The 12,917-nt window shown below is 35.1% G+C and overlaps 1 protein-coding gene across 1 annotated transcript; it reads right to left on the minus strand.

Annotated features, from left to right (window-relative positions):
- On the minus strand, nt 1-12,803 carry LOC109001208 (B3 domain-containing protein Os03g0120900-like). The gene is made up of 7 exons (XM_018978400.2): nt 12,296-12,803; nt 10,301-10,390; nt 9,585-9,685; nt 1,092-1,138; nt 876-952; nt 521-764; nt 1-287 (listed from the first exon to the last, which is right to left on the minus strand). Exons 1-7 carry the CDS (start codon nt 12,548-12,550, stop codon nt 22-24), a joined length of 1,080 nt encoding a protein of 359 aa, XP_018833945.2. The 5' UTR covers nt 12,551-12,803; the 3' UTR covers nt 1-21.
- Between the last annotated feature and the right edge of the window lie 114 nt (nt 12,804-12,917).

Here is a 12,917-nt window from a genome sequence, read left to right on the forward strand (position 1 = left end):
TGACCATTACATTAATTAATGTCATGATGCTAAGAACTCAGCTAAATCCTCCCAGTCGATGTTGTCGAATGGGTCTGGCGACTGTGAGTTGTCTGGATTCATGATTTGATCGGTACTGTTGCAGGTCTCGGAGTTTTCATTCATATTGTTGGTACTGCTGGATCCGGAGACAAGGGGCGAACCATTCTGATCATTCATAACGGGTAAGTTTGCGTTGATCACGATGTCATCTGTTGTATGCAGATATATATCATGAACTTGTAATTGGGTGCCACCCGTAACGTTAACTGTACCAAAGACAAGGTTATACGCTCGAAGAAAATGACTTTAAGATATATGTTTTAGGCGTAGGTACAAGCCTAATACAATATAAGGCATTGAAAAAAAAAAAAAAAAATTAGAAGCCACACCATGGTTCTTGGTGGGTGATCTACTTCTCTTTAAAGACTGCTTGATCAACCTGACTTACACGCTCAAAACTTAATGCACAAATTAATTTTTTTTAAATGATATTACTCACATGGTTGATGGTTCCATAGCAAAGCCGGTGGTTGAGTCTGCGGAATATTGTGTGGCTGCACTCCACTGTAGTAGTTCACGGAGTAGCCATTCATGTTGCTGTGCATGCAGGTTCCATAATGAAGAGGCCGGAAACCATATTGACCGACGGTGGGGCGCAAGTTTGCATACCCATAGTTATGAGATGTTGGATATGGATGCACAACTTTTGGGATATTGCTAATTTTCTTAATAGCGCGGATGAGCTGAATCAAGATTGATTGTGGAGGGATGATGATCAGTATCTTTGAACGTCATAATTTTAAAACAATGGTTGATATATATATAGTAGTGATCAAAGAAGAGCTAGAACTCACATATTTTCCTGTCTGACAATCTTTGAACACCATAATGGAGTCTCCAACAACTAAATCATGCTCCCTGATGAAATTCTCTGGAAGATATATCAATCATATTTTCACACTTACTTACGTCAACCAAAATTAATTCCATGGAATTGAGTAATATTATTATTAAAGATCAAGAGATTTAAGAGTGATCATGATGGCGTGAAAGTAGAGATCATTGCTCACTTGTGTTGTCTAATACATACATGCGACTGCTATTATTGGCCCATGCCCTGCAACAAATTAATTAGCGAGATGTAATTAAATCGAGTAAAACAGCGATTATATTATATGCTAGAGCAAGAGAAAACATTGAAGTGTATTGGAAAAAGTTATCATTGTTGTTGAAATCTCTGCCCAAATAAGCGGTCAACAAGTAACTGCATTTGTAGTTACCTATTGAATGCAAATAAATGCATTTATACAAGAGGCGAGACACTTATAAATTGAAGCTCCATGCGAGAGCTTAAGACACACCCAAGAAGAAAAGAAAAGAGAGAGCCGGGAGAGTCAACAACAATACTTGGGGAGTAGAACTGTAGATCGAAGAGGGCTTTTGGATGATGATTAAAGAATAGTCGCAACAGATGGTACTTGAGACAAAATACAATTGTTGGATTGGGACTCGATCATTAATGTCATCGAAGGTCCAGCAGCAGCTAGCTCTAGGGTCGTCTAGTTTTTGTAATTTTTTTTTTTTTTAACTCTTCATGAGTCTCTTCAATTCTCATTTTGGAAGTCTATTTGTAAGTTTCCTAAGAAGAAGTAGTTATTAGAATATACAATATATATATACATTTGATCAGATGATACTTCAAAGCTATATATGTTCTTAAAATTTCTTACATAATTATTCTAATTTTTTTTTATATTCAAGTGCATTATCTAATAATTATTTATTCTTAATTAAGTGTTAATTAAAGGCCACGAGTACGTGTTTTGGATTACTAGCTAGCATGTATATTCTTCAGGTGTTGAACTTTATGTTACCATTCCTATTGTGGTTATATTTTAAATCAAAACCTATTTTCGAGAGTTTATGCTTTTTTTAGTTGATGGCCTTTAGGGGCGTAGTGATTAAAGAATAATCCCATGCATGACCTGCCGGCCAGCTGACGCCCATTTTCAAAGGATAGATAAAATGCTCACAATCAAGTTGTCAACCTAGCTAGCTACTCCCCCATTATCAATATTGAAGCATGATGATCATGCTCAAGGACATCACCACCAAGATAAGGTCTCCCAATAGTGTTGATGTGAATATGCAACTCCCAAATGATGAGCTCTTTGCTGCTAATGATGTTGAAGTCATTTTACCAAAGGGTCCTTCTATTTGCTCCTCTAATACTTGTAAATAAGTTTTGTTCATAAGGTCTCTTTTAGTATTTTTAGCAAGTTTGTTATTTCTGAGTGCATAGTACAGAGGTGTGCTCCTTAGCAAGATTTAGATTCCTTGTTATTATTTTTTGCAGAGGCATAGTGCTATATATATGTAGGAAACCGACACTTGTATTATTCAATTCAATGAGAACACATTTTCTTTCGATTCTTCTTTGTTCCTTTGTTTTTTCTGAAATTCTTAAATGGTATCAGAGCAAGGTTCAGAGTAAGAGAACCTTTAAATGGCTGTGGACACCACTTCCTTTTCAAGCAATTCAACAAACACCTCTCCTACATCAGTATTTCTTGACTACTTTACCAATGTAGTCAATCTCTATCGACTTGACCATGGGGATAACCCATCCATTCCTTTGGTCCCTGACCTACTTACTACAGATAACTATACTACTTGGTCAAGAGCCATGTGTAGAACTCTACGAGCCAAGAACAAACTTGGCTTCATCAATAGCTCACTACTCAAACCTAAGGATCTTGTTGATCCTCTGTCTGATGCTTGGGAACGATGAAATGACCTTGTTGTATCTTGGATACAAAATTCCATTAGCAAGAATTTGAAGTCAAGTATTGCTTTAGTGGATGATGCCAAGCAGATTTTGGAAGAATTGAAGGACAGATTCACTCATCAAAATGGGCCACAAATTTTTCAGCTGAAGAAAGCTTTGGCTACCCTGCAACAAGACCAAGATTCTATAAGTACCTATTATGGCAAGTTAAAATCTCTGTGAGATGAACTAATAATTTATGAACCCATACCAGACTGTAGTTGTGGAAAACTCAATATACTCCTAGATAGATATCAACAGGATTGTGTGATTCAATTTTTGATGGGTCTTAATAACTCTTACAATAACACCTGAGACCAGATAATGATCCTGGATCCCTTACCTGCCATGAACAAAGTTTTCTCTATTATTCGACAACAAGAGAGACAACACATTGTGCTCTCTGGTTTGCCTTCCCCTGAGTCAATGATTTTTGCCACTAAGATAGGATATCCATCTTTCAAACTTGCCACAAAGCCATCTTTTCCATAGAAATGTGAGAGACATTACTGCACTCACTGTCACATTCAAGGCCATCTTTTAGAAAACTACTTCAATGCAGGTAATGCACAGGCTCCTATTTGTAGCCACTGCAATATGTCAGGGCATATGATTGATAAGTGCTACAAACTACATAGATATCCACCTAAACATAAACTCCATAATAAGGGCAAACAATTGGGTTTTTCTGCTAATATGTCATCACTAGAGCAGAAAGAAAGTTCTGAGGAGAAAATGGTTTTCACCAAAGATTAGTATCAACAACTCATGTCACTACTAGAATCGAGGGAGGCCCATATTGCCAGCCATTCAGTCAACCAGGTTCAGAAAGATTTCAATTCTCTATCCACCATGTTTGGTATGCATACTTGTTTATTTTCCTCTTCTCAAACACACAAACCACTTGTTGCCTTACCATGGATAATTGACACGGGTGCTACATATCACATGATTTGTAATACCTCATCTTTTACCACCATCACATCGCAAGTGTCTTATATGGTTAAGCTCCCTAATGGACATACAACACTTGTCACTAACATTGGTATAGTGAAAAATACCAATACACTGACCTTGAACAATGTTCTACGTGTTGCTTCTTTCAGTTTCAATTTAAGTTCTGCCAAACAACTAGCTAACTCCATCTCTTGTTGTTTCATTTTCTTTTCACACTCATGTTATATTCATTACCTTTTGTCATGGACCACAATTGGCATGGGTGAACTGAGGAATGACTTGTACCATCTTCTAGTGACCGAAGTGCCCCCTACAACCTTGCTTGATCAATTTTCTATTTCCCTAAAGAAGAATATGTTTGTTTCAGTTTCTTCTAGTGACAATATTGATGATGTATCGAACCTTTGGCATTGTAGAATGGGTCATACACCTCTCTCAATTTTAAATTTAATCTCAAATGCTTATGTTAAAATTCATTTGCCTACTATTTCTAGTACTCCGTGTTACATCTGTCCAATTGCTAAACAACACAAGCTCCCATTTCCCATCAGCACACATAAGAGCAAGCAAATCTTTGAGCTTATACACTGTGATATATGGGGACCAAATTCTGTTGAGTCTTATGATGGGTCCAAATACTTCCTAACTGTTGTTGATGACTTTTCGAGAAGCACTTGGATTTATCTTCTCAAAAATAAATCTGACACTAGAGCTTGCATTGAGGCTTTTTCTAACTTTGTAGAAACACAGTTTGATACTAAAATCCAAATTCTTAAAAGTGACAATGGACTAGAATTCCAAATGAAAGATTTCTATAACAAAAAGGGTATTATACACCGTAGAACCTGTGTTGAGACTCCTTAACAAAATGAGATTGCTGAAAGGAAACACCAACACCTCCTTAACATAGCTTGGGCTCTTAAAATTCAATCCAATCTTCCCATTAAATATTGGAATGATTGCATCTTGACTGCAGCCTACATAATCAATCAGATCCCTAGCCTTTCTTTGTCTAAGAAAACTCCCTTCAAACTGTTGTTCAACACTCCACCATCTACTCACATATGAGGACTCTTGGTTGTCTGTGTTTTGCTGCCACCTTGTCTCAAGGTAGGAAGAAGTTAGATCCTCGTGGGAGAAAGTGTGCTTTCATTGGTTACCCTTTTGGAGTAAAATGTTATAAGCTTTTAGACCTTGATACACACACGGTTTTCATCTCTAGAGATGTCATCTTCTATGAACACATCTTTCCTTTCCAACAGCAGATACTCACATTTCATCCTTGCCAACAGCTTCCAATAATACTCTGCCTAATGCTACTGATTATTACCCTTCACCAAATAACTTCATCAATCCTCTCATAACTTCTTCCCCCTTGGCAGGACCTGATCATTGCCCTTCACCTACTTCTCTTGCATCACCTCATCACATTTCACCCTTAAATGACATAATGCCACAGATTTCTGATGACTCATCACAACCTTCCATTGAAACTAACCTCAGAAGATCAACCAGGATCAGGAGGGCACCTCAATACCTGCAAGATTTCCATTGCCAGCAAGCCTCCTCACTTCAACATCCTCAATTTTTGTCCAAGACTTCAAGTACTTTTTTTCCTCTATCCAATTCACTCTCTTATAGCAATCTGTCACCTAGTTTTGCTTCATTTTATGTCACCATTTCATCACACAATGATCCACACACTTACAATGAAGCTGTCAAGGATCATGGTTGGTGTAAGGCAATGAAGGCTGAACTTGAAGCACTAGAACTGAATAACACGTGGGAGGTCATTGATTTGCCACCAGGAAAGACCACCATTGACTGCAAATATGTCTACAAAACAAAATACAGATAAGATGTAAGTGTTGAAAGGAAGAAAGCTAGACTGGTTGCTAAGGGATTCACACAACAGGAAAGAATCGATTATCATAAAACCTTCTCACCCGTGGCCAAGATGGTGACAATTAGAACACTTTTAGCTTTGGCAGCCATAAAGGGCTGGCATCTCCATCAATTTGATGTGAATAATGCGTTTCTCCATGAAGAACTCAATGAAGAGATCTACATGAAGAAATATCATGGTTATGATAAAGAGAAGCCTGATTAAGTGTGCAAACTGCTCCGAAGTCTTTATGGCTTAAAACAAGCTTCAAGATAATGGTATTAAAAATTTTATGCCTCACTCATTCATTTTGGTTTTGTCCAATCAAAATCTGATTACAGTTTGTTCACCTGGGTTAATGGTAGTTGTTTTACTGCTATATTAGTTTATGTTGATGACATAGTTGTAGCAAACAATTCTTTAGATTCTATTGCTCCTCTCAATGCCTTAGAAAACCAACAATTCAAGATTAAAAATCTTGGCTCCCTTAGATATTTCCTTGGCATTGAGGTTACTTGATCTCCTCATGACATACACCTCTGTCAAAGGAAATACACCTTAGATATTCTATATGACTCAGGCACTCTAGGGTTTAAACCACTTAAATTGCCTATGGATCAAAACCATAAACTCAGCAAGGAATCTGACACTTTGTTGACTGACCCTAGCATTTATAGAAGGTTAATTGGCCGCCTTCTATACCTAACCATCACCAGACCTGATATTAGCTATCACGTTCAAATTTTGAGTCAGTTCATGGTAGAACCAACTACTTCCCATCTTGCAGCAGCACACAAGGTACTTCAATATCTAAAGGGAGGCCAAGACTTATTTCTATCACCTCCATCTCCTTTTCAGCTTAGAGGTTTTTGTGATTCAGATTGGGCTTCATGCCCAGACATCAGACACTCAATAATTGGTTATTGTTTATTCTTGGGCAATTCACTGATTTCTTGGAAATCCAAGAAATAAACAGTTGTCTCTCGTTCATCTGCAGAAGCAAAATATAGAGTCATGGCTTCTGCCACCACTGAGTTCACCTGGTTACACCAACTTCTTGATGATCTTCTCATTGATCATCCTCAAGCTGTTGTTCTATTATGTGATAATCAAACTGCACTCTATATAGTAGCTAATCATGTCTTCCATGAGTGCACCAAGCACATTGAGGTTGATTGTCATTTGATTCAGGACAAAATTCAAGAAGGCAGTATAAAAACAGCTTATGTTTCCACTACCTCTCAACTTGCTGATAGTTTTACCAAGGCACCCATTTCTTACCTGCTTCAGTCTCATCTCTCCAAGATGGAAATAGTCAATATTTATTCTCCATCTTGAAGCATGATGATCATGCTCAAGGACATCACCACCAAGATAAGGTCTTCAATAATGCTGATGTGAAGATGCAGCTCCCAAATGATGAGCTCCTTGCTGCTGATGCTGCTGCAGTCATTTTACCAAAGGGTCCTTCTATTTGTTCCTCATATACTTGTAAATAAGTTTTGTTCATAAGGACTCTTTTAGTATTTTTAGCAAGTTTGTTATTTCTGAGTGCGTAGTACAGAGGTGTGCTCCTTAGCATGATTTATATTCCTTTTTCTGTTATTATTTTTGGCATAGGCATAATGCTATATATATATATATATGTAGGAAACTGACACTTGTATTATTCAATTCAATGAGAACAACCTTTTCTCTCAATTCTTCTTTGTTTCTTTGATTTTTCTTAAATTCTTACAGTCAAGAGATAATTTGGATTCATCCTCATCAATAATCAATAAGTGGTTTACATATAAGGATATTGAATTCGATTGTGAGGAGGAGGCTGGGGATCAGTTTAGATCGATCAGGTTATTTACTATTTGTCCCTCTAGTTTAGTCAATAGATCACATAGATCATCACAAATTGCTCATTGGGGTTTCAACTTGGAGTTTTCACTCTTTGTGATTTAAAACGTGACCAATATATCCATATATAATATGCCTGTCTCATCTTAGTAAACAATTTGTCAGGCCAACAAATAAAAAACTTAAAATTCTTAATCATATAAAAAATCTTAAAAATCATATAAGAATCTTGAAAACAAATATAAAATGAAAAGCTTAATAAAAATACTTTGTTAAAAAAAAAAAAAAAAAGGTTGCTGGCTAGCCAGACTTTGGCGTGCTTGGGTTGCAAAAACCTAGTGACACCAGGGTTCCCAACCTAGGCATCGCCTGAGTTGTCCTGGGCTAAACCCCTGGTTCGGTCAAGCAACCATTTTTTCAATTTAAGTCAACAACAATATTTTAATTTTGAAATTTGGCATGCTCACATGCACGTGACATGCCACGTAATCACAAATGACATGTGGCATCATATTTCTATTAGAAAATCTAGCGGAAACTATTATTGAAAACAATTACTAATTTTAGTGTTGAAATGAGAAAATTGAAAATTCATAGAGCAAAAAGAGAAGAGTGTAAAACACAATGCACGTTTGGGATTGCGGTGGAAATTATATCTTATAGTTTTAGTGCTTAGAACTTATAGTTTAAATAATAAGTTCTACTATTAAAAAAATTATTTACTCTTTGGTAACTATATGTTTAAAACATTTTCAAACATATTACATTTGTTTGGAAACAAATTTAAAAAGTATTTTCTGAGGTAAAAATTATGATTATTTGATTTTTTTAAAGATTATGATCATATTTTTGAAAGTTTGACAATTGTAATTATCTGAAAGTTGTATGTGTATTTTCTTCCATTGACATTTTTTTTTTAAAAATTCGAATTACGTTCCGCATTATCCAAAAAAACACTTATGAGGAAAAGCATCAAAACGATGTTTTTCCTCAAACGTACTTTTTGACTTATTTGAGAGTAAAAAATACTTTAATATGTAAAATTGAAACAACATAATTTTCTATAAAAGAGTTTTTAAAACTATTTAAACACTTTTTAGGACTCCTAACGTAATCCCAAATAGGGCCAGAAAGTGATTAAGTACTACTTAACTAGTCTTTGATTTTTTAGACGTGACTTAACAAGTGTTAACGCAACATAACTAATCATAGAATAATTAAGGGAGATATCTAGCTATTTGATCATGACTTTTCAAAACAAAGGACTAAATTAAAATCCTAAAATATTGAAACCATGGCCATAAGAAGCAATAAATCTATACTTGTAAGACACTTTTCAAAAAATGATGAATAATATTACTTATTATAAAACATTATATATAGGAGATCACAATTTGAAAGAAACAAGCTAGGGGCAGTATTCAAATATATGAGTCCTTGAAATATATAATTTCAATAAAACTCATCGAAAAATTAGTTAACGTACTCAACAGAAGGAGCTTGTATTTGAAACTAATGTGTTCTATGAACATTGTAAAAGGGTCGATGCAGATCAGAGGCAGATAGAAAGTTCCATTCAAAAGACATTTGAAGTTCAAACAATTATATGCTTCATGTGCTAGCATAGATATATGAAGTACTTACAGAGGCTTCGATCGGTTTAGCTTTTATTATATTTTATTTTCTTGTTTTTATGATTCAATTGGTAATTTTATTTGATTACGAGTCAATTAGGGTTTGTGCCTATATTATATAGATATATATATATATATAAATTATATGCAGGTAATTTTATTTGATTACGAGTCAATTAGGGTTCTAATCCTGACTCCACGCTCTACCTCATTTAATTAAATATTTCACATATTAGGCTATCCATTGAGGGAGAGTCTGATCCACATGTGAGAGAGAGTGTTAAGATATAAAATAAATAATAAAATCTATCACTTTCCATCAGTTTAAACTTTTAGAACAAGTGACGATTTTATAATATATATATATATATATATATATATATATAAGGTAGATATTATAACTCAATCGAACCTGAAATTGAATTTCCAAACTAGCTCATAGTCCATATCGCTCAGGTTTATCGAAATGATCTCTCTTTTATCCAGGTAGGGAAGATACATTTCAGCTTCAAGCTGGAAAAGGAAGAAGAAGAAAAAGAAAATAGTCAAGAGAATGATCGATGCAGATTAAAGCTGGAGGAGAAAATATTTAGATTTTCAAATACCACTAATATTTATATATATTGATTTCACTACAAGAAAACTGTTTATTTGTGACCAGTTAATTCTAGTAAAATGACTATTTACAGTTAAAATGAGTCTGTTTTGGTCACAAATAGTCTTTTTGCCGTAATTAAATGGCCACAAAAGCCCATTTTTCTTGTAGTGTTTAATTCCACATATAGGAAGATCATTATGTTTTGATTAGCAGTACAAGATGATCATGAGATTCAAATTAGCAGCAATATTGATATATTATATGCAGTACTTCAATTAGGGCATGATCTGATCTTTTATTATTTTGGAAACCATATATACCTGGTAATTACACAAGGGGCCGGTCACATATATATACATACATATATATATATATATATACATACATACATATATATATATATATACATACATATATATATATATATATACACACTGGGCGTGAATTGAATTAACATCGATCTTTGCAGAGATGCCACAAATATATATACACCAAAATATGCCGAATTACAGAGAAGAAAATAAGCAAACCTTGGGAATCACAATGCGTCCAGCTGAACTCACATCACTTTTCCGTAATTGCTTTTCAAAGAGAAGCCTCAGCTTTGATTGATCTATATGCTGAAACACAGGACTTTGATGTTTAGCGCACATGTACAGTACATGATCGAGCAACAAAAGAACAAAATTTGTGAAGGAAATTAAAATATATAATTAGAAATCAATTGCAAGCTTAGATCACTAAAACAATTGCATGTTGAATATTCTTAATGGGCATCGATCCATATCTCTCGCTATGACCCCCTGATTAATTATCTAAAACACCAACAGTGGAGTTATAGAAGTAATCTCCGATTGATAGAAATGTAGCTAGGGCTCTTGATCATAGCTAGCTTAATTCCACAGTGGGTACGTACTAGAAATAATAAGATTCAGCAGTAGTACTCTGCAATTACATGCTAATCAAAACGTACGTACGTACAGTACTACTAATTAGCCTGATTGGAATTTGAAAACTGTAGATTAATGAAACTTTTGTCCCATGTAATTACATAATATATTATTATATATATATATATATAGAAGATGATCAATACATGAAGAGTCGATGTGCCAGCCATAAGCTGTTAATTATAAATTTTATTCAGTAGTACTCCATATATATATATATAAATTAAGTACTGCCAACTTGGATCTCCCGGCCTCTTTTGTCGCAAAAGCTACAAGTTGTGACAAGCTACTTACCTTAATTTCTGAATGACAATCATTAATAAGTTTCTTTATTATTTGGCTTCTCTCTAAAGATTTTTTTTTTTGATTTTGTGACTCGATTTATCAATTCATGAGTACTAATTTGCAAGTCTATATATATTATATAGATCAACCTTCAAGCAGCTTCTCACTGTTGACATGCATGTTGATCAAATTGACAAAGTTATTCTTTGTTTTTATTAAAAAGGGCTTAGACATATATTGTTAACGCGAAAACGACAACGTAATCAAATGATGTCGTTTCTTGACACAAGCATATTATATATGAGATATTTTTTCGCAATAATTTGTCAGAATCGATTATCATAAATAGATTCAAAAACGATACACGTATTAAATATTGACACGAGGCATAAGATAATTTGCGACTATTTGAACACAACTTACGCGCCAAAATAAACACAAGACAAAATGGAGCATTATTGAAATTCAAAAGTATATAAATAGATGAGAAAGACTAATTCATAGGTTCCATTTATGAGTATATGTATATAGGCACTGTGTTAATTTTTGCAATGAATCATTGGATTTGAGATTTGAGTGAAATATGGTGTGTAAGCTCGGTATGCATGCATGGAGATATAGATATATAGTTCTGAGAAAAGAAATTCATGAATATTTCATACCAAAATGCTGTATTAATATAATTTGCAAATGCTCATTTGTATCCATATGGGATCCCTAGCTTCCATATAAATTCAGCATAAAATCTCATGAATATATATAGAAGCAATTAAGAGCGAAGAAAATTCAATAAATAAAATTAAAATAGCTTTTCTTTCTTTAAATTATACTCTTGGAAAATGATATGATCAAGCAATGGTATTAATTAGTTCCCTGCCCTTTTAAATACAAATTATACAATATCAATAATGAATTACCTCAAACCATGTTGACACACACAATAATTAATTTGCGTATTAAATGATGCGTAATACAATAAATGTGAGTTAACTTTTGATTTCAACGGCCGTTTAGAAAACGTAATCGAAAATGCGTAATAAGAGATCGAAACCCTAAATTTCTGAAAGCATAATCGAAAATTACTGCAAAAGAAAATGTAAGACCAAATGGGGTATAAGAAAGCAAACATTAAACAGCCAAGATAGATCTGCGTTGAAGCTCATTGAGATAACCTCTCGGGTTAATCCCCAAAAGTAAAAACGATACCAGCAAAAGCAAAGTTAGAAACTTGAAGCAGGAGTACCATCATAAATCATATATGATATCGTTTGGGAGAACAAAAGTACTCACACGAGGCTCTGGCGCAGGAGAAGGCCGGATCGACGTACGCTGCTCACGGCCAGGCTGCGGAAGGCGCTCTCTGAGCATGGAATGCCTCAGGTATCGCTTAAGGTACTGCCTCCTCCTAGCTTCAGCGGAGCTTGAATTGCAGCCGAGATGATGATAGGGACCTGGATGGTTCGGAACCAGCCGAACATTTTCAGCGTTTGTGGCTCCATGCAACATGGCAACAGCCTCAACACTCGCAGGTTCTACGCCAGCCATCGACACACCTAAAAAGGAAAAAGAAGAAGGCCTAGCTTGATAAGTCTCTTTCAAGTAACGGTCAAACGTCTCGCATGCAGACCTGGCTCTGACTGTTAGTTCCAAACAGCCTTTATGCAGAAGAAGAAGATGAAGAAGAAGAAGAAGGTTATACAGATGCAGATATTTCTGAGAGATAAGTAGAGAGGAATAGTGTCCGCGTAGACTGTCTCAGTGACTGACGCTCTGCAATCACGAAACGTGGGGTTTAGGAGTGCTATATGCGGTTGTACTAGTTTGTTCGTTTCCTCCTCTAGGTCTAGATACGTACCTTTTTTTTTTCTTTTTCAATAAAACCCGTACATTTTCCTTCTCATTTTCACTGTAT

This window comes from Juglans regia, chromosome 13 (genome assembly GCF_001411555.2).
Source record: "Juglans regia cultivar Chandler chromosome 13, Walnut 2.0, whole genome shotgun sequence".
NCBI lineage: Eukaryota > Viridiplantae > Streptophyta > Magnoliopsida > Fagales > Juglandaceae > Juglans > Juglans regia.

Coding starts and splice junctions, on each gene's coding strand:
- LOC109001208 (XM_018978400.2), bottom strand. CDS start 12,550: ATGGCTGGCGTAGAACCTGCGAGTGTTGAGGCTGTTGCCATGTTGCAT. Junction 9,686..10,300: donor GACGCATTGTGATTCCCAAG/GTTTGCTTATTT, acceptor TTCCTTTTCCAG/CTTGAAGCTGAAATGTATCT. Junction 953..1,091: donor GTATGTATTAGACAACACAA/GTGAGCAATGAT, acceptor TATATCTTCCAG/AGAATTTCATCAGGGAGCAT.